At 43.8% G+C, this 27,033-nt stretch overlaps 1 protein-coding gene across 9 annotated transcripts in view; it reads right to left on the bottom strand.

The window, feature by feature from the left end:
* Trmt9b (tRNA methyltransferase 9B (putative)) overlaps positions 1-27,033 on the bottom strand; it is a 71,870-nt gene that overhangs the window by 22,591 nt on the left and 22,246 nt on the right. For 8 of the 9 annotated variants that reach the window (XM_052752039.1, XM_052752043.1, XM_052752048.1 and 5 more), the window contains 3 exons: positions 16,835-17,039; positions 13,195-13,321; positions 3,994-4,148 (listed from right to left, as the gene is read on the bottom strand). In XM_052752039.1, the coding sequence (XP_052607999.1) occupies positions 3,994-4,148; positions 13,195-13,217 (178 nt within the window). In that variant the 5' untranslated portion in view covers positions 13,218-13,321; positions 16,835-17,039. The remainder of the gene's footprint in view (positions 1-3,993; positions 4,149-13,194; positions 13,322-16,834; positions 17,040-27,033) is intronic. The other variant, XM_052752046.1, reaches the window with a different exon arrangement.

Below are 27,033 nucleotides of genomic sequence, written 5' to 3'. Positions count from 1 at the left end.
ATCCCAGCAACTTGATTTTAATTTTTATTAGGATATATCATGCAAAGTGTATGGTTATCATTCAGATACACCATACACTTTGCCCATATTATCCTAACAATTAGCTGCAGAATTAGCTATTCCCAGGAGGGAAAAACAACTGAAATAGAAGATGAGACATGACTTTCTAATTAAAAACTTCTATTTATATTTACAGAGCCCAGTGCACTCAATGATCTACAGAAAACAGCAGACTATGTATTAGAAAAAACAGACCACCCGAAAATTATAGCAGTCTCAGTGCCTGTCTTGCTGATAAGGCTTCTTTGGCATTCCTGTAAAAGCCTCATGCCTACAACCCCTAGCTGAGAGGCCTGGTTCTGGAGAAAGTGCCCATCTTTCAATTTTCTGCCTTATTACTAACAGCTCTTCCCTCTCCGACCAGCCTTCCCATTTATCAGCTAAATCCAGCACAGTGAAATAGAACTTTCCCAGTCAGAACAACATCATTTCTTCTTTAATTCAATTTTACTTTAAAATATACCCTTCCTTTTCCAATCAAAGCATTGCTGTTTACTGATTTGTTTAAATACAAAAATCACATACAATTCAAATAATTCAAATGGGCAAACACGTATTTCCTATTGATGTAGTGAGTGATTTGTACAGAGGGACTCAGAGACTACCATTCATCCTATAATTTATGGTACCAAAAATACAGGGAAAAGATTGTTAATGTGGTACCATTAGCCTGGATACTATGCAGCTTTTAATTTTGGGCAACATATTCATATAGGTGAATATGTAGTATATTGAAAGTGACAAAGGATTGATGTATGATTGTATACTGTACAACCATCTGCGGAATCAAGAAGGGGAAATCCAGCCGTACACATACCCAGAGGCAAAAGGTTCTTATAGTCAAACAAAATAGTTCAAGATTGCAGAATAAGCTGGCAGGAAGCATCACCTCTAGTGTGGATGACTTGGTGCCCAGAGACTGGATATGCTAGAATAGTTTCTTTCACTGGGTGTTCTTGAAACTGAACCCAAGAATGTAGATTACTTCCGGAGTATTTTTAAGGCACACCTTAATTCTCCAACTCCATGCAATCATTTGTTCATAACCTTTCACCATTTGTCTTTGGGCCTGTTGGTAGTTTTCTTCTTTTTTATTTTGGGTTTATTTCTCTTGTCTAATTGAACCTGGGCATCACTTAACCAACACCTCACCATTTGCTTCATTTTCCCAGCCTCTCTCTGCTCCAACCCCTGGTAATCACTTCTCCACACTCTGTTTCTGTGAAGTCAACGTTTTTAGGTCTCACATCTAATTGAGATCATGTAGCCTCTGTCTTTCTTTGTCTGGCTTATTTCATTCAGCAGAACATATTCTGTGTTCACAGATGTCACAAAGGATAGGATTTGAGGCTTTTATACTAAGTTTGAAAAGTGTTCTGTAGAGTAAGAATTTTTTTTTCTTCCATATTCTGGCTGTGGACAGGGTCACAGTGAGAGTCACATTAGCATATTCCTTTAGCATCCCAACAATTTGTTTTTGAATTGTCACTAGCACACATTCACTGTACGTGTGGTTTTCTATTAGAAGTAGTGCAGATTTATTACTTAGTTTGCTTTTTGATCTTTAGACTTTATATAGTCACCTAGATTTTCATGTTAAAACTTTTTTAATTTTAAGGGATCGAAGTTATTAATACAGTCTTTGTGCATTATTGATGGATTCCATATTTGCTGATCATCTATCCGCTAAACTTTATTCATAGCCCTAAAATCGGCCTTTACACCATTTGCATGGTCATCCAGGCATGTACACTATCAGGCAACAAAAAAGTCTGAGTTGTTGTCATTCTCACATTGTTGTCAGTGAAGAAAATCAAAGTGGAGTCATTGGTTCTAGACACTTAAAATGAGTTGCCAGGCCCTGCTGAACCATTCATATATCAGGCTTATGACAGGTGAACTTTTGAACCGAACTCTCCGGTACCCACCCAGGTTCATGTGGACCTCATGATCTGGTGCCAAGTGCAATTTTCTGGGAGGAATCCTACCAGCTTTCTAAACATCTGTGAAACCACACCTTCCTCTCTCCCACTAAACTACCCAGAGACAGACTGTGGCTAATTCCTTTCTTGTAAACTCTTACTACATCAGCCGCAATTCCTGGCCAACAGGGGTATAATTGGCAGCCTCCTCACAGATTTAGTTACACCAATGATACTTTTGTAAGACCTAAGAGCACACCCTCACAGCTACCACAATTTGGTGTCTCCCACACTGCTATCCTAATAAAGCCCAAATAAATAAATTCTTCTCTGCTCTTGACTAGCTAGTTTCTATGTGACTTTCTCACAATTTAGTTCATACCTAAGTGTTTGCACTCTGTGTGTGTTTTGGCTTTTTTAAAATGCACCCCTCCTCCCTGAAGCATTCTGTGTTCACTGATAGTTCACAGATAGCTACAGTGTCTGTGGGCAGAATACATGAGACAATGCATTGTTCAAGCATGAGTATAATGCATTAACTGAGAGTTTGATGTTAACAAACCAGAAATATACAGTGAACAAGACATCCTTAAACAGAAATACAAAGAAACATGGTAAACTGACAAAAATGTGTGCTCAATATGTATCTGAACCTTTATAGATGTTTTCTCAGGACAGTGAGTTGGTGTTTATCAATCCAGTGTTTACCATACATTTAGAACACACTACAAATCATGACAACCAATTCATTTCTTTTATAGCTTTTTTCTTTTAAAGCATGGACAAAAGAAGTCTGAAGACATAGAGAGGCCTTTTGTCTCAGGACTGCTTTAAAAACAATTTCACTCTCCTTCAATAATTTCATTTTTTTACACTTAAACCTTTGCTTCATTTTTGAATTTATTTTTAGGTAAGATGTAATAACAGCACCATCTTATTATAAAGCTATCTCAAGCCTCCTAATTGAATCACGCCTTTCCTCCCGACCCGTATCAAAGTCTTGCACTTTGCATGGACAGTGGACATTAGGAGCCCTGAACTCACTTCATCCTCTGAAACCAGATACCTTTCCCCCTTTTGTGGTACTGGGATTTGAACCCAGGGCTCTAAATATGGAGAGCATGAGTGCTACCCCTCAACCACATCCCTAAGCCCAAGACATTGTATTTATTTTTAAAAACTGACATGCTAGAGATCTTTTTTTTTTCAGACTCCTGATTTCAGCATGGTACAAACCTCTTCCCAGACTCTAAACTGCTTATTTCCTCTGTCAAACTCTGCACACACAGCAGTTTCTCCCATCATTATTAAGGGAGATGTCAATGTAGAATGAGTAACTAGAGACTTGTGATTCTTCTGGGCACAGCAAACTTGTGATTCCTGGAGAGGAGAGTTAGTGGGAAGTAGAGATCCAACCACACCTTCAATCTTGGTCTTTAAGTTGTGGTTTACCACTTCTCAATTCAGAAAGATGCTGAGCTGAAGCCCTCCAGATACATCAGTGTTTATGGAAGTGCTACCCAATTAAAGATATGCCCTAACAATTCAATGCCTACAAAATAAGGGGAGGGACCCATCAGAATAAAGAAAGGGTATAAGACTTCATTCATGATCTCATGAGTCTGACTCTTTCATAGACGTAGATGGAATGTCTCAAGATGAGCCAAGTATACAAAACACATCTTACAAATGTGGAAGTCTCTACATTGGAAACCACTAATGTCACATCATTTCCATCCTTATTTATTCCATCTGTGATGGTTGATTTTGATGGAGGATGCACATGAAAGCTAGAATGGAAGCTTTCTCTGAATATAGGTTGGGAGATATTTCCTGCTAGATGACTTTGATGATAGGAACTTTCACTATAAAGTGAATATTCTAGAGACTAGCATGCTGCTAATACAACATTGCATTTCTTGTTAGAATGAAACTGAGATGTGAATGAAAAGGATAGGTACAACTGGATATGCAGCAGACTACGCATGGAAAAAACAAAAGTCTGGGTTACCAATGTCAGCAATGAGGCTGCCTGGCTTCTGGTCCTGAAGGAATTGGCGGACTCGTGGCCAAGCTTTGTTCTGCAGGTCACTGAAGTAGGGGGCTGTGCTCTCATACACATCATGCACATGCTGCTTCTCCAGCTGGGCAGCTTCAGGATCCATCCTAGGGAAAGCAGGCCAACACAAGGCAGGCAGGTAAGAGAATGAACCAGACATAGATAAGTGGGGGGGGTGGGGTGGGGGGCATAGACTTCCTGATATTGGAAACTACAACTGCAAAAGTTATGCTTGTCCTTATACTTTCTTATAGCTGCCATGAAACCTTCACCAGAGCCTCAATATCATCACCATCACGTTAATAAGTGCATAGTGTTCATCTACCCACTTTCAGAAACCAATGGTTTGGGGATAGGTTAATCATAGTAAGTTTCTGCACAGGATCAATTCTTCATTTTGGAAGCATGGCCTACATTAGTACCAAATGGTTTCATTTCAATGAAATTCTATCTAATGCTAGGTAGATTTTTAAATTTTGTAGCAGGAAGTTATCACTCCAAACAAGAAGCCATGTGAGGTTGGGGAGATGACTCACTTGGTAAAGTACTTAGATGGAGATGGTTGAATCCTTGGGGCTTGCTAGCCCAGCAGCCTGGCCTGATTGGCAAGGATAGCACCTGAGGATGACCTCTGGCCTAGAAACACACACACACACACACACACACACACACACACACACACACACACACACACACAGTAGGGTGGGGACACTTCCTGAATTCTACCCTTTTAATGTCCTCAGATTCCAATAATTTCTCTAGGTTCTTTGATTCTTCTTTTTGAGTAAATAGCTCTTGACCTGAGCTGTTTCAACAGCCTTCAAACAGATTATCTGGCACTTCAATTTATTTATTTGTTTGTTTGTTTTGGTATGATAAGCACTTTAATCTACTTAGTTGAAATGTTCATCCAATTATGTTGCTTCCCAGCTTGGGCGCCTTCAAAGGTCTTTATAGTGGCCCATTTAAGCTCATCTGGCTCAGGAGACCTTGCAAGTGCCATCCCTGATCTGACCTCAACTCCTCTCTTAAGGTTAATTTCTCTCTCTCTCTTAATCTGTAATAACCAACAGCCCAAAGCCTCCCAGATGTCACACATTCCAGGTCAAACCAGAGCAGAGCAGATCCTGAACCTCTCCTTGCACAGGCATCCCCTCCTCCAAGAAGGATAAGGGCCAGTGGAAAAGATGAGAAAAATACAAGAGCAGCAGCCAGATCCTTGCTACTGGGCACCTGCTCTTTTAATTGTATGAAATTGAGGAATATCTAAGAGAAATGGGTAGGGGTTCAGAGAGTGGCTTTTATCAATCAATATGAAAATATTTTCAATAACTTAGAAGACCATTTGGCCCTGTGGGTGCCTCTTAGATTTCTTGTGTCTATTGTGTGCTCCACACAGGTCTGTAATGGTTGTTTGGACAGGCCTCCCTCACTACCTGGAGAGCAGAGGTTTGTCTCACTTAATGCTGAATCCTCAGCACTGGGGACACAGAAGGTCCTCACAACTGAGAAAAGTCCATAAAAGTAGCACTGGCTTTGGTGGGGGAGGAATTGTCAACCTGGGGAGTGTGGGAACCCAATATCTATAGTCATGCACATAGCAGTGTGACTAGAGAATATATCATCCCTGAGTATAGATAGTCTGGGCCCACTGCCACCTCTACATTGGGAAATAAGAAATACTTGGGTATCTGCCATGTTACTTCTTTGTAAAAAGAAATGCCACTTTTGTATTTTAAAAGTACCCTGTGGGCTAGAGAGATGGCTCAGTGGTTAAGAGCACTGGCTGCTCTTCCAGGGGACCCAGATTCAATTCCCAGCACCCATAGGGCAGCTCACAACTGTCTGTGACTCCAGTGCCAGGAGACAGAATGTCCTCTTCTGGCCTCTGCAGGCTCACATGCTGTGCACAGACATACATGCAGACCAAATATAAACTCAGAAAACAAACAAATACATAATACATACATAATAAATAAATTCAAAGTACCCTGTAGGGTTAGGGAAGATACCTCAGTGGGCCAATCACTTACTGAGCAAGTTTGAGGACCTGTGTTTGAATCCCAAGAAACCATGTGAAGCTATCATAGTAGCACATGTCTGTTACCTGGGGCTCGTATGGAGAGATGGGGGCGGGTGAAGACAGGAGAATCCCTGGGCGGTTCATGGGCTGACCAACTAGCCTGAGCTACAGCATGAAGACAAACAAGGTAAAAGGCAAGGACTGATACCCAGGCTACCTTCCGACTGCCACATGTGTGCTGTAGCCCTTGTGAGTCTGCACTCTCACACCCATCCACGCACACGCATACAGAGATCTCTGGAGAGAATTTTGAATTATGTGAGTATTCTGCTTCTCATATGCTCACCCACCAGTTTCAGTATGCACTACGGATTCTTCCTTGAAGCAATGATCCCCCTAATCATCACCAAATGAAGCCCTTATCCTTCTGCAGTTATGAGGCAGCCTTAGTCTCTGGCGATCTGCACAGAGTCCTTAGGAAGATTCAAGCAAACTCTTGCCACAGGGTAAATCTAATGAAATTGTCCCCAAGCGGATCCAGCTTCTATATCACTGTCAATTGGGGTTGACAAAGTATTTATAATGGCTTTACCCTTCCATTGTAGGAAGCCTTGAATGAGTAGAGTTCTTAGTGAATGTGTGTAATTTGACACGATCAGGTCCATATCAAGGACCTAAGACCCAGAAGAAAATGGCAAAGCCTCCCCACTGCCCCCAAGCCTGGATGAGGCTCAGAGGGAAATAGCAAAGCCTTCCTTGAGTCCATGTGTGGATGTTGACAGTGTGTGCAGAAAATGTCCATCATAGTTTCCTCCTCATGGATATTTACAGCCTGAACACTGCTTCTCTACAAAGACTTCTACGGAGGTCAGCTAAACCTGCCTCCTCCACAAACACTTGTTAACCTGTAGGCAATAACTCTGCCTCCATGTTCAACACCATATAGTAAGCACACCAAGCTTCCAGGATGCTGTGGTTTCTCCATCCAAGAGCCCAGGGCCACCTGACCCCAGCTATTTCTGTCTGTGTGTCTGTCCACATTTTGTCATTCCCTTACTACCCAACTCAGGTCTATCTCTGTAGCTATACAAGGACTCAGCTCTCCACACAGGAGGAACCTCAAAATAATTCATCATTTTCTTCTGTTCATTCATTTCTTTGTTTACATGTGCATGTGTATTATGTGTGGTGTGTGTGCTTATATATATGCATGTTTGTGTGTGTGAGCAGGTGTAGAAGCCAGAGGTTGACTCTGGGTGTCTTGTTTGATAACTTCCCATCTTATATTTTGAGGCAGGATCTCTCACTAAACCCAGAGCTTGCTGACCTGGCTAGTCTAGTTAGCCAGCTTGCTCTACAGATCCCTCATCTCAAGCTGGCTTATAAGCATACCCACTCACACACACACACACACACACACACACACACATACACACACACACACACACTAGCACTTACATGGGTGCCGAGGGCCTGAACTCCTATTCTTCTGCTTGCCTGTACAGCATGGACTTTACCCACTGAGCCCTCTCCCCAGCCCCTGCTTACTTGTTTTTTAAGTCAAAATCTCCATCTCTGCAACTTGTTTGCTTGAATGACATACCCCTTTTAGGGAATCAACCGGGCCATCTATGTTGGAGAACCTTAGGACAAATGACACTAACAAGTACAATAAAGCAGTTGAAGTGGCCAATGACACAGACTGGATTTCTCCCAATGTGCATTTTTAAGATTGGCTTCAATTCCACCACAAGAACACGGCCTACAGAATCAACTAAGCAGGGCTCAGAGAATGGACCGACAATCAGGGACCCTGGTTGGGTCTGGCCTATGTATGAGTCCCCAGCATACACATTATGGCTATTAGGTTGCTGTTCTTGTGGGAGTAGGGGCTATTTTTGACTCTTTTGTCTGCACTTGGGACCCCTTTCCTCCTACTGGGTTGCCTTGTCCAGCCTGGATATGAGGGTGTGTGCCTAGTCTCATTGTAACTTGTTATGCCACGCTTGGTTGCTATCCCTGGGAGGCCTGCTCTTTTTTTTTTTTTAAAGGGAAATGGAGGAGGAGTGGGGGGAGGGGAAACTGTGGTCAGGATGTAATGTATGAGGGAAGAATTTTTTTTTAAATGGTAAAAGATGAAAGACCAACGTTTAAAAAAAAGGTTCCAATTTAAGTGCAGATTGTCTAGTTCCAAATAGCATCCCTTGGAGACCTTTCTTTGAGCTCTTTCCCAAATTGCCTGGCTTCTACCGAAAACAAGTAACCTTGGAGACTGCTGTCTTTAGATGAGTGAGCAGGGTGAATCCATTTTGGTTTTATCGTATCGCACACAGGGTTTAAATGCTGTAGAGTCAATTATTGATTGTGAATGTGACACTTTTGAAATTCTGTGGGTTTGAGTTTCCTGTATTAATTTCTATCAGAATTTTATGTACGCCGAATAAGCAAATTCCTCCTGGGTTTGGTAGCTGATTAGAGCTAGAGAGGCAAACCAGCAGTGAATTCTAGGGGAAGCACAGAATGTGGAAATGTGCTTAGCCAAGCTTCCTGTCTTGTGTGACACCAAATTCCAGACCTGCAAAATATTCCAGATCAAAAGGGTCAGTAGCCAAATCTCCATGTCTGTATCTCCCCATTGAAATGTAAAGGCTCACTAGCATGCTATGGGCTTCAGAAAAGAGTCCCAATTGGTTTGTGAAATCATCCATTTCTCAAAACCATCAGACCTATGCTATTTTTCCTTTGTTTCTTAGCGTCCAAGAGAATAATGTTCTGCACAAAGTATTTGGGAGAATTGTTAGGCCAGGGATTACCACTTCAAGAAAGTCCCTGAAACAAAGAAAGTCTTTCCGGTGTAGCTGGAGTTTTCCTGGTCCTGCCTGGCCCACGGTCAGGACAAATCTCTCTCACTCACCAGTCCCGCAGCTGCTCAGACCCAACCAACTAAACACACAGAGACTTACATTGCTTACAAACTGTATGGCCGTGGCAGGCTTCTTGCTAACTGTTCTTATATCTTAAATCAACCCATTTCTATTGATCTATAAGTTGCCCCGTGGCTCATGGCTTACCCATATTTAACATCTTCTCATGGCGGCGGCTGGCAGCATCTCTCTGACTCAGCCTTCCACTTCCCAGAATTCTCTTCTCTGCTTGTCCTGCCTATACTTCCTGCCTGGCTACTGGCCAATCAGCATTTTATTTATACAGAGCGATATCCACAGCATTCTGGAGTACCCCTGTTCACCCCTGTTATTTCGGCGACCCTTGTGACTGCAGGTTCTGTAGAAGAAAGCAGAGTAGTGCTGCCATCACTGGTAATCTTCTCTGCTATGCTGACTGGAGCCAGGGTGAAACCTAGCCCAACAGAAAACAAGATCCTAGGTGGAGCTGGCTCAGCCTTGAGAATTGGAGCCAATGGACCAGGAGAATCCCATGAGCACAGGTGGCTTCTGGATTTTTGGAGTCCAGTTTGAACTGCGCACATGTAAATGAAACAAGAGAAAAACTGTTCTGCAAAATAAATGTAGCTGTAGGGTTTAAACAGCATGAGAGACTGTGGTGTTTCATAGGGACCGAGGTAAAAGAGCAGGAAGAAGGGACAGCCTACTCTGTGACCTAGTTCTAGCTTCTCTGTGGGGTCTGGACCATTGCCTCAGGGCCACTTTATGCCAAGACAACTGTCACTTCACAGTATTGGCCCGCCCTGAAGTTGTTCAGTTTCTAACCTGGAATTTCAAGTGCATTCTAGTTAGCCTTAAGATATTCTTCCATCCAGTCCCATTGTGTTTCCTGCAGTTCATCTTCCCTAAGACAGGCAAATTGCTTCTTTTTATGCAATCTGAAGGGAAACCAGAGTATTAAATTGCTCCTTTTTAAAAGACAGAACATTTAGAAATGATTGTTTTACACTTCAAGAAAGGAGTGTTCAGGGATACTAACAGCTAGTGTTAGTAGTTAAGCATCTATAAAACAACATCACCCCTGTAGAAAGTAACAAAATCAACCATGAGTAATAATGACAAAATAACAAATACGATGGCAAAACCAAGCAAAATTCAATGGATGAATTAACTTCACTGTGACAAGATAAATAATGCAACCAGCTGAAAAGGAATAAAAGTTGACTTTGGCTCACACTGCCATAGACACTTGGCCCGGTTACTGTGGGCTCATGAGTCGAGAACATCATGGCTGGGGACATATGGTTAAACAGAGCCATTCACCACATGGCAGCCAGGAAGCCAAGGGAAAGAGGTCGAGGAAGGGATTGGGATAAAGCATATGCTTCACAGGGACACCCCCACTGGCCCAACTTCTCCAACCAGGACCCACCTCCTAAAGTTTCCACCTCCTTCTTTTGCCATGGGGAGCACCCAAGCACGTGACTTTAGGGGCAGTCTAGACACAAATGATAGAAACACCAAGAGAAGTAGCTGACTCTGTGGGATGGAGGTGATGAAAGCCCAGAAGAGAGTCATAGATGTTTGACACTGTTGTTATCTCTTCCCTTGACCACAAACCCCACCTGCCCTCCTCAGTGACCCATGTCCCAACCTTAGGTTTCAGAAGCTGTATAACCACAACACTGCTGCTTGCTATTTTTAATACTTCCCACTTTCTCACAAGCCCTGTCACATGTGACTTTTTCCCTTTCTGATTCCAGAAAAGCTGGATCTGGCTTCCACCCATCACCCATGTCCTGCTTATGCTCCAGAGTTCCTTTCTGTGGTGAGCCACAAGAATATGATATAGGGAGTCCAGCTGTATATAATAAGCTATACCTTGACTGACCAAGGGTCCTTCCAATGGGAAGCCATTTATCACGGAATGTTTGGTGTTATTTAGCTTTAATATTCAGCTGCTCCTGGCTATGAATTTCTTGTGCTCGTAATTCCCATAGAACGTGTATGTGGGAGCATCCTAATCAGGCCAGTACTTGGATAAGATCACATAGACAAGGCCTTCTGCCTCTGAGCTCCCTGCTCCCTTTTTATCATTTGAATTGTGTATCTGCCTTTTGCAAATTGCTCCATTAGCTAGGACCAGCCCCATACAAAGCATTGAAGGACTAGCGGGAACAGAATAGGAGAGACCATCCCTTGCCTTCAGGCCTAGGAGGCATTCCAGAGCAATTGACTGAGAACAAAGGAGGTTTTTGCATATCCAGGTGGAGGGAAAGGTGGAGCAGGATTCCTGGGAGATAGAGCCCTGTGGTCAGAGAGAATGGAGGAAGACAGAGATTCTGTAGAGGATAAGGCAAATCTCTTGTAGAGTTTTCTGAGAGCCAGGAGTAAGGAGCTATGAAGGAGAGATGGAGGACGAAGGAACAGAGGATGAAGATGAGGTCAAAAGCATAAGGGCTTAGTTATTACTGGGACTATATAGAACAGAAAAGTAGGTACAGAGAGGATCTGAATGTCAGGACAGAACTGAAGCTAGGTAGATAGTTTTATCTTAGAGAAATAAAAGGAGAAAAGGCATGGTTTATATAGATTCCTTTCCCTCAGATAACCCCATGCTGGATGTAGTGTCTGCCCCAGGACTCTGGGAGGAATTTTCTCAGGGCTGGAACTTGGGAAAATTCTGTTACCTTTCCTGTTTTGGGTTTTGTTTTTAAAACTCTGAATATGTAAAAACATGTTTTCTAGGGGCTGGAGAGATGGCTCAGTGGTTAAGAGCACTGGCTGCTCTTCCAGAGGACCTGGGTTCAATTCCCAGCACCCACATGGCATCTCACACCTATCTGTAACTCCAGTTCTAGGGGATCTGACATCCTTACACAGACATACATGCAGATAAAAAAACCAACGAACATTTTATAAATGTTTTATAATTATAAAAGTATAGCAGGATAAGACTAAACAAGTGAGATCAGTATTTGCCAGGGTGTGGGTTAGAGAGAGAACTGGGAGGTAAGAAAAGTTCCCAAAGTGATGGAAATATTTCATGTCTTGATTGTGGTGACAACTTTATAGTTGTTTGCTATTGTTGGTTTTGTTGTTGTTTGGTGGTCGTTTTTTTTGTGTGTGTGTGCGTGTGCATGCCCGTGCGCATGTGTGTGTGTGTGTGTGTGTGTGTGTGTTTGTGTGTGTGTGTGTGTGTAAGAGAGGGGAGGGAGAGAAGGAAAGAGGGAAGAAGGGGGTACTCATGACAAGAAAGTAAGCGACTGTCAGGCAGACACCTAGTTTAAGTGTCCTCTAGGCTGAAACATGTGTGGAGAGCAAAGGTCCACGTGCTACTCGTTGGTGAGTCTGGAGAGAAGGGGAAGGAAGGGAGAGTTCATAAGAAGCTATGTGATGAAACTCAGAACTAATCCAGATTTTCTTCTAAATGCAGTGGGAAGTGGTTTGGGGTTGGTGAGGTGGGAGGGTAATAAGACAGCATTGCCTACTCTGAAACATCATTCTATATATATCTAACTTTTTGTAGAGTAGCTACTGTTTCGGTATGTCAAGCCCTTCTGAGAACTCTTGCACTGCTTGGGATGGAATTTGGATGTAGCTGTAGCTGCGCATGTGACTCACATCCCTGGATACAGTCCCTGGGCCAGGGTGAGCAGGCGAGCCAGGCTGAGATGGGTCCTTCTGCAGGCATCTCAGTGTGGCGCTAAACAGGAAGTGGCTTTGCTTGATGTCAGAGTTGGAAAGATGAAAAGGTCAAGCTGTTGGCTCCATCTTTCCTGCCATATGGAAAAGACCTGTCTCCAGTAGAGGGAATGAGGTCAGGGAAGGCAAGCAGAGATGACAGAGGGGAGGAGAGAGTGGGGGTAGCCAAAAGTCCAATTCTGATCTCTGAGTCCCAGAAACTAATCCGAACCCTCTCAGGGACAAGTGGAAGCCTCCTCAATTTAAGCTTGTTGGGTTTCTGATCTTATCACCATCAGCCGTCCTTAATCCATGGACTTCTGACACCAATGCTTTTGAGTTTTTGCTTTCTTTCATTTGCAGCCTTTATTCCTCAGAGCGTGAAAGAGAGGAGAAGAAATACTGGGAAATTAATAGAGCAGGTGCCTGGCTGGGGACCAGCCACCAGGACATTAGCAATTCCTGCTCCTAGCAGCGGGGTCCTCATTAAGAAATCACAAGTGTTTGGATTATCTCTTCTGCGGGTGTGATTAAACACTTCACCTTCTCCAGCCAGGCAGAGCCATGTGACTGTCTGTGGGTGTCAATCAAGATCAGAAAAGATGAGGATTACTTCTGAGCAGAAAATCTTCAAGCAGCATGTGATTTGCTGGATCTCTTTCCCATGACTCTGCAAGGAAAATTTCATTAATTTTGCACATATGAAGGGATCTTCACGGAAAAGCCCATGATGTTTTTGGACAAAGAGCCATAAACATGCGGAGGAATGCAAAGGCCAATGAAACAATGGACCAGGGGAGTCATGTCCAGGGCTGTTACAGAGAGATATGTGTGGGGATGGGAGGGTGCTTGTGGAAGGTAAGGGTTCCTTCAAAATCTTTGGTTTATGAGTCAGGCAGTGGTGGCACACGACTTTAATCCCAGCACTTGGAAGGCAGAGCCAGGCGGATCTCTGTGAGTTCGAGGCCAGCCTGGGCTACAGAGCGAGTTCCAGGACAGGCACTAAAGCTACACAGAGAAACTGTCTCAAAAAAAAAAAACAAAAACAAAAACAAAAAACCAAAACTTTGTTTACACAGATTTGTTAGAGCACCAGTCATGCGTCTGTGGTGACAAGGCTACTGTCCAGCCTTGGTAGGCAGAGGACATCCCTTCCAGAACAACTTTGTGTCTTGCTGCATGTAGGAAAATACAGCCAAATGGGCCTTTCTGAAGTTACAGTGACTTCAGTGTGAAACAGACAACATATCAATTTGACTTGTTTTGAGATGGTACAATCCTAAGTCCTTCAGTCTCACCCCCCCCCCCCCGTGTGTGCTGTGTGTGTGTGTGTGTGTGTGTGTGTGTGTGTGTGTGTGTGTGTTGGTCATGAGGATAGAATTCAGGGTCTCACTTATACTAGGCACTGTCATCCATTCTCACTCCTACTCACTTGTACCCTACCACTGACCTACACAGCACATCCTAAAACATATTTAATAAGGAAATGAGTAATGAAACTTGACAATTCAGTGATATTTCTTTTTAATTTTTGAATTTTAGAACAGTCTATCTAGGCATGGCTGACAGGCAACAGCCTGCACATAATAAAAGAACCAATCTTAGTTAGGGTTTCTATTGCTGTGAAGAGACACCATGACCATAGCAATTCTTATAAAGGAAAACATTTAATTCAGGCTGCCTTATAGTTTCAGAGGTTTAATCCATTACCATCATGGCAACAAGCATGGCCGTGTGCAGGCAGACATGGTGCTGGAGAAGGAGCTGAGAGCTCTGCATCTGGATTGGTAGGCAGGAGGAAGAGAATGCCACACTGGATGTGGCTTGAGCATCTGAGACCTCAAAGCCCACCCCTAGTGACACATTTCCTCTAACAAGGCTATACCTCCTAATAGTGCCACTCCTTATGAGCCTATGGGGGCCATTTTTATTCAAACTACCACAGTACCTAATCCATTAAGTCTTGATATATGTAGCCATGGAGAAAACTACGCAGTCAATTAAGATAATGGGCATACTCCTCACTCCAAAGCTCCCTTGCGTCCCTCTGTAGGTCAGTGCTCCTATCCGTCCCCACCGTGGGTAATTTTTGGAATGTCAAACTTCTGGGCTGAGAAAAAGAACCAACAACAGCCACAATTTCAAAGGCAAACTCTGGGTATATGATGTAATGTAGCTTGAGTTTTCCTGACTGGCCCACAGTCAGGACAAATCTCTGACACCCGCCAGTCCCACAGCCACTCAGACCCGACCAAGTAAACACAGAGACTTATATTGGTTACAAACTGTATGGCCGTGGCAGGCTTCTTGCTAACTGTTCTTACAGCTTAAATTAATCCATTTCTATTAATCTATACCTTGCCACATGGCTCGTGGCTTACCGGCATCTTCACATGTTGTTTCTCATCATGGCGGCTGGCAGTGTCTCCCTGACTCAGCCTTCCACTTCCCAGCTCTATTCTCCTCCTTGTCCCACCTATACTTCCTGCCTGGCCACGGGCCAATCAGTGATTTATTTGTTGACCAATCAGCAACACATTTGACATACAGACCATACCACAGCAATGTAACCATAAAGAAAACAAAAGGGAAGGTTTGTTTTCTTTTACCCAGGTATAACACTTTCTGAAGGTCACTGGGTAAAAGTACTCAGAAGAGCTGAAAATGCTCCCAGGGACATGGTCTCCCTGCTGGGTCATCAAGGTGGCTGACACTGCCCTTCACCAACAGCGGTCTAAGGAACTCTGGGAAGGCTTAGTTTATCCCCAAGAACACTTCTTTCTCCAATCACGCTTGGCATTTATGACAACCCTGGCTTGCTGGCTAAAATTTATCATTTTCCCTCCATGAATTACAAGGAAAAAAAAAAAGCAGATTGGAACCTCTATCCTTGCCAAGGTTGGACCAGTTTTCCTATAGTATCTCTCGGCATAGCCACACTTGGACCAAGCTCCAGCCTGTGAAGCTTCAGCAGACACACTCATGTCCTGTCCAGACCATAGCAGATGTAGGAGCCACATCATGGAGGGTTTTGACAGTGAGTGAGGAATGTAAGCTCTATCCCAGAGGCAAAAGACACTCTTGAAGGATTTTTAACTTCCAACTGTATATGTATCCAACTTGAGTATAAACTTAGAATGTGGGCACTGGGACAGGAGATATATGTGATGCACATACATAATAAATATATGAAACATACATAATACATACACCAACTACATTGCCTCAGACAGTGCTGAACACAGAACATCACTGAATCATTATGGAGCAAATGAATAAATGGCTGTTTCTTTGATTCTGCTAACCAGTCAGCAATACTTTTTACTCTAAGCAAGGAGGCCTGAGGTTGAAGCTGTAAATACTGTGCCTGAGGCCCAGAAAGCCCTCGGAGGAGAGCAGAGTGGAGACTCAGGTCCCCTGATACTGTCTTTGTGTGTACTATTCCTTGTCCACTGAGATACACCCTATGTATATAACTGCCACGTATCTTCAACTAGCAATAAACACAAATATTACAAATCCCACAGAAGACACAGTATCTAATAAAAAGGCAGCAGCAAATTTGCTTTAAATTTCCAAGATATTGGAAGTATCCAGCTGTAATTCTGGAGTAAAAACACAAGGTGATCGGAACAATGGCAAGACTTACTTAGAATAGGTAGCCTTTACTGCACTTTCAAACGCATGCTATTTCAAACAAACTCTACATATTACTTACAAAACCTATCATTTGAAAATATGTTTATATCAGGCCAGGCAGTGGTGGCACCCACCTTTAAATGCAGCACTTGGGAAAACAGAAGCAGGTAGATCTGTGAGTTCAAGGCCAGCCTGCTCTACAGAGCCAGTTCCAGGACAACCAGGGCTACACAGAGAAACCCTGTCTCGAAAAACCAATGTGTGTGTGTGTGTGTGTGTGTGTGTGTGTGTGTGTGTGTGTGTGTCTTAGAAAAGCACAACCAAATACCAAATATGTTTGTATAGTTTTTATTCACTCAGTACACTATTTTCAAATGTTCCTTCTCCCCTACTCAGTGCAAAAAATGAAGCTTCAATCTACTTTCCAGCATGTCATCATACACTTGAAACTACAAGAACCGGCACTGATTAGGTTTAATGCATATGCACACCACCGAAACCTCTCACAGTATTTGAATTACAGCAAGTGCACAGAGCTACTAACCTGAATCATCTTGCGATCACAGAGGATTACTTCTTGTCTTGGTAAATCACCGGCAGTTTCCTTCCTCAGAGAGGGACAGTCGTTTCTCAGGAGTCTCTCAGCAGGGAAGATGCATGAAAGGCGCCTGAGTGACGTCAGTGAGCACCATCCTTTGCCCTTCACAGGATCCACCAGTCACTGTGAGTCTCTGATGGGAATCCAGGCCCTACAAGGTAAAAGAAAAACAAGCCACTTTACAAAATAAGAATATCAAACCTGATACTGCCAGGTTGACCTCTTGACCTCAGTCACTCAAGGAGATGGGAAGTACAAAGAAAAACTAATAGGTGGAATGTGCCAGAATTATCAGGGCAGATTGAAAGTCAGTTTTGAAGCTTTCTGTAAAACAGGCAGTACTTTTACCGAAAATTTTATGCAGGGAAGTCATCTGTAACCCAGTGGTTTAATTAAATACATGGTACTTGATACTATTGTTCTGCTAAAGGAACGTAGCAATAAAATGACTCCTAATGACCTTCTGCCATACACCTTGAGATCAGTGCTTTGATCATCTCCTGCAGGAGATGGGAACTAACACAGAGACCCACAGCTGGACAATACGCAGAGAAAGAGAGACTTGTAACACTCAGTTCTAAATGGGATGTCTTCATCAAATCCTCCCCTCAGGGCTTAGGGAACTCTGCAGAAGAGGAGGTGAGCAAGATTGTAGGAGTCAGTGGAGATGGATGACACCAAGGAAACATTGCTTCCCAGACACAACAGGACTGATGCGGCGTCACAGAGACTGTGGGACAGGTCAAAGCTGGATGGGTTCCCAGCACCGAGAGGTGGAAATGGATACCTGCAATTGATAACTGGTCACAAAGGCAAAGTTAATTTTCTCAAGGAAGTCTCACCAAGAATACAAACCACACTTAAAGGCAGTCCCATGCCCAGCTGTAGATCGCTGATATAAAGCCAACTCAATGGTACTTTTGGAGATTTTCTTTTTCTCATCTTGCTCTGTCAGGCATTTTTCTACCTTACTGGGCTGGGCACACATTGTTCCCCTCTAGCTTGGTTGTGTGTGTGTGGTTTTTTTTTCAGGCATTAGTGGCAGAGCTGTTAGCTCCCTCCAAGGACTGCTGAGGTCTTCAATGTCTTACGCAGTAAGAGGAGTCAATGGAAAGAGTGGGAAGAGGTGAGAAGGCATGGGTGAATGACCTGGGTTTTCTGCATGCTCAATTCACGCTCCCCAAATACCTGTACATACTACCGACTCACTTAGTATTCCTAAGTTAGGATACGAGTCCGCCTCTGTCTGAAGGATTTGAAACCTATTATCTCCTCCAGGGTGTTACCAGGTAAAATGAAAACATGGTGAGATCTATCTTTAGAAGTCTGAATTCAGATGAGTCCTTGTTCTCCAGCAGCCATTTCACATCAAAATGAATACACTGTCTCCTCTTCCCCCAATTAGTGGGAAGCCATTTTCTAACACCAACCCTCTGAAATTTGGGGGTATAGCATGTGAGGGAGCTGTACTAGAAGAGGGCCAGCACTTTAAACCACAGAGTAAAGGTAGTTTTAGGGTTAAAGTGTGGTGGTATTTTACTTGTACTGAAATGTGATTTTAATTGTATGTTAATAAATAAAGTTGCCTGGGGGTCAGAGCTATTAGAGCCATAGCAAGTCCGTGGCGGCTGGCGCACGCCTTTAAGGACCTGGAGGGCGGTACATACAGGCAGTGACGAGGCAGTCACATGTTTGGGTTTACAACCAATGAGAAGGCAGAACAGCTAGAGTATATAAAGTCATACACACAGGAAGTAGGCCCCTTTTTCGGAGAGCTCTCTTGGCTGAAGAGGATCGCTGAAGCAGGAAGGGTGAGGCTCTTAGCTCTGACCTCTTGGCTTTCTTCTCTGAATCGGCTCTGTGTTTCTTATTTAATAAGACAGTTGGTTACATCTACATTAAAGGATTTTCTTTACTGAGTTAAAAATTGCACCATCATTTATTGAACAGAAATTAATGACGTCTTTTCAAGTATTTTCTTTCTGGTACAGATAAAGCACCACGGATAAAGATTAAACAGATCTTTCTCCCATTCAGGGCCCCTAGATGGACAATGCTGTGATCCACCATCAGAGGGAATGAAAGGGGAGGTGGGGGGTTCTGTCCTAGACAGGGGGTTCTTGTGCTAACTGAAGGACAAGTAAAGTGACATGAAGCTTGGGGAAATGGACTGGATTAGAGATCATGAAAAAAACCCAAACACCACCACCACCAAAAAAACCCAAAACATTATCCTAGCACTTGGCAGTTTGGGGCCATGGAAATACAGTCAGTCAGAGAAGATCACAAAGCGTGAAAGGAATGAGGTGCTAACACCAGGGCTGCTAACACTCAACCTCCACAAATGTCAGCTGGTCACCTCTACCAGAGTGGTAGTTCAACGTAATTAAAGAAATGTGAGGGTACACACACTTAGCAAGAGCGGCCCTGGCAACCATGAGAAGAGAAGATGAAGGCACGCGTGTAAGGATGCAGCTTCCCACTGTCTAGACTCCAACCTGATAGAGATCGGCCAAGAGTAGTGGCTGAGTACAAAAGGAGGTAGCAAGGTCAGACTGATGGATGGAAAGCAGATAGCAAGGGTTGCTTCTGCAGCTTGGAGGGACACACACTCTGTGACTCTTAAATAATGAGTCAAGGAAAACAGTCTCATTAATGTTCAGAACTCTACACCGAAACTCCCTAAGATCCACCAGAGAGATCACAGCGAACACGGAAAGAAAGGAACGCAAGAGTTCCATCGGAATGCCTGGGAAGCTGGGCTGCAAAATACACAGCCCTGGGAGAATATGGCCCCTCTATGATTACAACAATGCCTGCCAGGTATCCCTGCAGAAACAAATAGTAGACTGAAGGGAAGTGAGCAATAGAAAATGTGTTTTGTTTTTTTCATTAAGGAAAACAGACTCAACATGCCACCAAGAAAACTCCATTCTTTTCTTCAAAAATTTCAAGGATTCTATGTTTAAATGGACTTCCATTTTGGAGTGGAATATTATCCTCACCATCAAAGTGAGTAGAATAACGTCCATCCAGGTGGGGAATGTGAACATGTGAAGTTATGGGGGGATGATGTGGGGACACACACACATACATACACACACACACACACACACACACACACACACACACACACACACACACACACACAGAACCAAGAGTTCCAACACAGGATCCTTTAACAGGTTGCTCCTCCACAGGGACTGGCTTGGTCTTCTTCATGGTAATTAGATTATAATTCATTCTGATTTCACAGACTAGAAAATGCCAGAAAAGAACAAGAAAATCAAACATGGGATTTAAGGGTAATGGAAATAGAGAGACCAGGTCCTCTGAGGCAGTCCTTGCTGGTGTCAATTTGACAAAACCAGCTTACCGCCTGTGCAGAGATCAAAGGATCGGATCTCACGACAGCAGCCCACGAGGAGATGACTCTGATGTTCTCAACAGCAACATCAGATGAAATTATTCATCATTCATCCACTCTGCTGTCAGGATGAATGGTCACGCAGGGCTAGGGGATGGGGAATTGTTCTACAAAGAGATTTTAAATGAAGATCAGGGTGCCTAACTAGAAAACAACAAATGCACAAATAATCTTAATTTTATAGAACGAAATTGAGGGGGAGATATGAAGCTGTGTTAGCATTTTTCACAAAATGTATTTCATAATACAATTAACTTCAAAGCAGGCACTCTGGGTTTCTTACTGAAAGCATCAAACTGATGATACACTTGGGTCTCAGCAGGAGTCCTTGTGTATACAAATTATAGAGAACCTGACTGCCAAGGATCTCATTTTAGGGGTTCCTCCCCCAACTTGCCTCTCTTGTCTATCTCCGCAAGTGCTTTCCACTCCCTCAGCCTGAGGTTAGGCACTTCCCTAGCCCAAGAGTTCCTTTTCCTTGTGGACTTTACAGTCCAGGAAAATCTCCAGGGGATATTTGCTTAGCCATGAGAAGCTGCTATTTCCCTGAGATCTAGGGCACAAGTTGGGGAGATCACATGGTTGACAGATAGACACAATGCTTAGAGCTCAGGGTTGTCTCACACCGTAATTGCTCAGATGAAGGGAGAGCTTTACTCCCACAGAAGCTGGGAGACCCTAATTTCAGAGAAGAGGGTCCTTTCCTTGCCAACTGAATAAAGGTTGGCTTTATGAAAAGATAGTTAAATCATTTTTAATGTTTTTATCTCACCATGGGCTGATGACAATGTTTTCACAAACCAACCCCGCCATAAAGAACTGACATTTGGGAAAGAGATAACTGCAATGGTGTCCTAACCCCTCCACCCCACCCCCACCCCACTTTCATAGCTCTGTGCTATGAAGCTCACCCTGGTAGTCCTCTACTGTCCACACTGACAAAGTAAAATAAAATAAAATAAAATAAAAATTCCTGTACATTAGCATGCCACAGAAAGGCTGCCATGCTCTGAGTCCAGTTCGGCCGTGGACAGCTTTCCTCATGACTCATCTGCCATACACACCTGAACTCTGCCACTGCCCCTGGCAGTAGATAGGCAGCAGCCCTTGGTTTCAGGGAGGGAAGAACTTTTGATCAGAATGTAAATCAGTGCATGGCTTCTTTCATGAAGAAAATCTTGCTTTTAAAAAGAAGAAGAAGAAAATAAAAAAGGACTCATGTACATTCGAGTCCAAGCTTCCAGTCTAAGAGTACTAGTGGCTTCCCTCCTTCACTTCGGACCTTCTGAATGTCTTCAAGCTTTGTTTGTCTGTTCCCTCTCTGCTTGCAATTTCCTTCCTCCCCTGGATCACTGCAGACACGTAATTGAGGCTCGCCTTGTGCGCATTCTCTATGGAGCTCTTCCGTCCTACAGATAAGCACCGTCTCTTATACCACACTCTATTACACAGACACACTTTGCTACCTGCAGTGAAGAAGCCACTCTCTGGTCCTGTTAGCTGTCCAACACCAAGCTGTAATTTTTCCCACCTGTGTTTTCTCTTGGGACACGCTCACAGTATGCAAAACCGGTGAGATCAGGGGCCATGTCTGTCTCCATAATCCCTGAAGCAGGGGGATTTCCTCACTCCCTGGAGGGATGGTTTAGTGGGTTAAATGGTGGTCCTCCGGAAGATGTCCTAATCATCAGGACCTTGAAGAGCTGGTGTATTTGGAAACGTGAGTTTGCAGACACACTCAAGGACTTCGGGATGAGATGATTATCCTGGTCATCAGGGTCAGGCCTACATCCAGAGGCAAATACGTGATGGAGGAGACGGAAGGAAGGGGAATATAGAAGGCTGTGATAGGAGGGAAGGTGCCGCAGCCCGTGAATGTGGAGCCACCAGCAATGGCAGCGCAGGTGAGGATTTCTTCCAGAACCTTCCACGGTGCATGGCCCTGCTGACAAGCTGACATAGGATATTTGGATTTCAGAGCTCTGAAAGAGTAAACGTCTATTGTTTCTGGCCACCCAGTTCGTGGCCATATATTATAGTAGCCCTAGGAATCAAATAGCACGGCCTGGTCATGGGACCTATATTCAATCACTCAAGATTCTTTATACTTCTTGCATGGGTTCCAGAGACTGAACTTGAGTCATGTGGCTTGTGAGATCAGTGCTCTTATGGCCTGAAGCCACCCCCCCACCTCCGACCATTCTAACTAAATTTTAAAAGCTATTCATTTGTTTTCATTTTCGTGTGTGAGTGTTTTGCCTGCATGTGTCTGTGTAGCACATGTATGGAGTGCCTGCAGAAGCCACAAGGGGGCGTCAGATTCGCTGGAACTTGAATTATGGATGTTTGCTAGTGCCCATGTGGTGCTGAGAACCCGACCTATGACCTCTGCAAGAACAGCAAGTGCTTTAACTGCTGAACCAAATCTCCAAGCCCCAATTTTAACTAATTCTTTTTTTTGTTTGTTTTTTGTTTTTTGTTTTCCAGACAGGGTTTCTCTGTGTAGTCCCGGCTATCCTGGAATCTTCTCTGTGGACCAGGCTGCCTCTGGCTCCTGAGTGCTGGGATTAAAGGCATGCGTCACAGCAGCCTGGCACTAACTTTTAAAGTATTGGCAGTTGTACTCCACTCAGTGGAATAGGAAAACCCTGAAAAGCATCATTAACAACCCAGAGAGTGAGGTGGAAGCTGCCTGTGCCTAAAAACTAACCTATTCACCACCCGTGGTTATAGGAATTGGGTGTTCACATGGGATAAACCTTTAAGGGTCAGAGCTACTCTCCCCAGGGAACAGTGTGAAGGACTCAAGGAATTAAGGAGGTGGTAAGGCATTTGAATAGCTTAAGAAGGAGAAGATTAAACCCTAATGACTAAGGTGTTAGCTCAAGCTGTACGCTTGCTTTCCTTAACAACTGAAGTTACACAGGGTTCCAGAAGCTGAACAGTGAACTCGTGGTTAGAACCTGGAAGTTAATAAAGTACATGAACTCACACCTTGCTAAGTAGTTTATGTGAAGTTCCAAGATTCGAGATCAAAATTGGACTCGAGACTTAGGGATGTGTCTCTTCCCTTGCCTGCATAAGGATGACTTTTACTAGGAAGGCTCTCTGCTTCCCACACCAGAGGAGGCCGCTTACAAAAGGGAGAGAAATCAGTCCATCCCGTGTTTCCTCCAATGCTCACTGCCCCCAGACCTGTGGTAACCTCCCTGCATGCTTAGAAGGACGATTACAAAGTCAAACCCAGAGGTGAACCCAGGATAATTACAGATGATGGATGAATGCTGCCCAACAGCCAGAAGCAGCAGCTCCGAGGAGCATCTTGTTTTTCTCACCCACGGCTTCCAGAAGAAAGCAGCAGTAGATAAGATCACACGAGTCACTCCACTAAACTATTTGCATTTTTTTCATATCTTCTTCTATCTCCCAGAGGGAGGAAGATGAACTGTGCTGTTCCATTGAGCAAGCCACAACCCTACACTGAATCTTCCTGACAACGAACAAGTTCCTCCTGCTTTCTTTCCTTTCTTCTCGATCATCAGTTTTTCTCCTGGCTACTAGATCCTTCCATTAGTATAAAATGTATTTCAATGTCTCTAAAAAAGGAACTGTTCTTTCATATGTGAACATAGATCATGGTCTAGCTAAGATCTCGTTTCTTTCTTTCTTTCTTTCTTTCTTTCTTTCTTTCTTTCTTTCTTTCTTTCTTTCTTTCTTTTTTTTTTTTTGAGACAGGGTTTCTCTGTGTAGCTTTGCACTTTTCCTGGAACTCACTCTGTAGCCCCCTCGAACTCACAGAGATCCGCCTGCCCCTGCTTCCCGAGTGCTGGGATTAAAGGCGTGCGCCACCACTGCCCAGCTTCGTTTCACGGCTGCCTCTGATGGCAATGTCCTTAAAATCAACTGCCCTGGCTTGAAGTCTTTCCTCTCCTCTGCCCTACCCACATCATGCTTATGGTCACCAAACACCTGCCAATGCCAGGTCTGCAGCCGTCATCCAGCAAATGGGGTGGCAAGGAGAAAAATGGAAAGAAAATAAAAAAGGTAAAAAGGAGGTCAGAAGGGAGGGAAGGGGAAGAGAGAAGGGGGAGGGGAAGAGCCCACTCACTGCTCTTTTGCTCTGTGTCCCCTTTCAATCAAGAGAACCTATGTGTTCGTTTGCCGGATGTACAGTGTCATCTGAAGCTTGCTTCCCTTCGCTCCAACTCCAAATCACTGCTGTCACTGTCCCCTGAGCACTCAGTCACGAGCTACAACAACGACTCCTTCATTCTCACCAAAGCCTTCTCACTATTAGAGGGTTCGTTTGCCAAACTGTAATGTTGGACAGCCAGGACTTGTCGATGACTTTATGTCCCTGGAAATGGAATCTGTGGGGATGGTTCTTTTGCTGCTGTTAATAGAGGCTGGGGTAGAGACATAGATATTTCACTAACTTTAACAAAAGGAACCCCTCTCTTGGTGGTGATGGTTGCATATTTATGTGACTGTACATAATGCCACTGAAATATGTATTTAGAAATGGTTAAAATAGTAAGTTTTGCGGGGTTTTGTTTTGTTTTGTTTTGTTTTTGGAGACAGGGTTTCTCTGTGTAACAACTCTGGCTGTCCCAGAACTCACTTTGTAGACCAGGCTGTCCTTGAACTCACAGAGATCTGCCTGTCTCTGCCTCTTGAGTGCTGGGATTAAAGGCGTGTGCCACATCCTGCTGTTTTTTTGTTTTTCTTAAAACCACAATAAAAACAAAACTTTCAGTTACTTCTGCAAGTTCTGCTAGGTAGTGTAGCCACCTGCCTCTGTATGGGAGCCATGTCCACCTAACGCACTGGGGACCACACCTGTTATCAAATTAACAACTCCTCTCTATATACTTTCCCTGTATTCACTCCTTATTTGGAGGGTGGGACTCTACAAACAACATTTCTTCTTTGTCAGGTGACTCTGCCTACAGGGGACTTAGAGCAGGGACCAGCTCCTTTCTGTTTGCTTCCTGTTCCTGCCGGCGTTGCCCAGCAACGGTCCTTCCACACAGCATCTGTTTCTAGGAGCGATTGGTCAGTGTCTACTTGTTTCCATTCACCCAGATCCAGTTCTTTTATACCCCTAGGAGACACCACACCAGGCAACAAGGGCCCTTCCTAAGAGATGTGGATCCAGGACACCAGCCTCCCCCTCCCCCTACCGCCTCCCCCCCCCTCCGCCCTGCCCCCCCATCTCAAACATCAGCTTCCAACACAGAGGTTTGGAAAGTGCTCAAAAATTTCTAGCAATATCCATTTTATGTTTTCCCCCATTTATTTTCTTGTTTACTATGTTTAACATTTTGTGTGTGTGTGTGTGTGTGTGTGTGTGTGTGTGTGTGTGTGTGTGTGTGTGTTCTGGCTTGTCTGTGATGGTCAGAGGATAACCTGTGAGAGTTAGAGCTCTACTTCCATGATGAGGGTTCTGGGAATTGAACTCAGGTTGTTACGCTTGGCAGCAAGCTCCTTCACTTGATGAGCCATCTTGTGACCCAGGCCTACTTCTTAATTTCTATCAGAGTGGCTTCTCCATATTTTTCTTGAGTATAGGACAAGTTATCTATGAGACGCTCGATCAATTAATAAAATACTTTTAAGTCTCAACCATATGCTAGGTGCTTTAATAATCATTATCTTAAGTCCAGAAAAGACACAAGTTTAAAATTTGAAACACTGATGTATATTAAGCCTCATAAAAACTCACAGCATTTTGATATGCAGGAAGAAGATGCTACCCACAATCCCCTAGACATAAGTACACACAAACAGTGCTAGATGGACTCAGTAGGTATTATGTACATGTTTGGACACATACACACATATAACTATACATGTAATAATATAATATGTAACAGTATATATGTAATAATAATAAGAGAGATCATGAATGGGGGGGACACAGGAGTTGGGTAAGGGAGAGGCAGAATTAATACAGATGTAGGAATTTGTAGATGGAGCTCTCAAAATACAATTAAATGTGAGAATAAGGAATTGTAGAGACAATTCTGCAAGTGTCCTTCCTCTTTGGTGTGCTCTCTCTCTCCTCTCTCTCTCTCTCTGTCTCTGTCTCTCTCTGTCTCTCTGTCTCTCTGTCTCTCTGTCTCTCTCTCTCTCACACACACACACACACACACACACACACACACACCCTCTTTCAACTCCTTTTTTTTTTTTTTTTTTTTGGTTTTTCGAGACAGGGTTTCTCTGTGTAGCTTTGCGCCTTTCCTGGTACTCGCTTTGGAGACCAGGCTGGCCTCGAACTCACAGAGATCCGCCTGCCTCTGCCTCCCGAGTGCTGGGATTAAAGGCGTGCGCCACCACCGCCCGGCGTTCAACTCCTTTTTTTTAAAGACAGTGTTTCATGTGTCCCAGGCTAGCCTGGAACTTCCTATGCAGCTAAGGATGAACTTCCAATCCTCCTTTATAAGCCTGAGCTAATACATACAGTAGTCTATGAGGTGCTGAGGGTCAAACCAGGGCTTTGTGCGCTAGGCAAGCTCTGTCCCCACTGATCTACCTCCCCAGCCCCTAAGCTCTGATTCTTGATGCCAGCCCAAGAGTACCACAAAGCTTTCAAATCCATAACATCCCACAGATCCAGGAGCGACACACTGGATATAGTAAACAGTTAGCTAGTGCAAAGCTCAGAGGTTACGTCTATTTCCATTCCCAAAAGAAGCTGTACTTCTCTTTTTTA

Source organism: Peromyscus californicus, unplaced genomic scaffold (assembly GCF_007827085.1).
Source record: "Peromyscus californicus insignis strain IS unplaced genomic scaffold, ASM782708v3 Scaffold_23__1_contigs__length_62951481, whole genome shotgun sequence".
NCBI classification, from domain to species: Eukaryota; Metazoa; Chordata; class Mammalia; order Rodentia; family Cricetidae; genus Peromyscus; species Peromyscus californicus.
The sequence above is the reverse complement of the archived record's forward strand: the minus strand, read 5'-3'. Positions and strand labels throughout refer to the sequence as shown.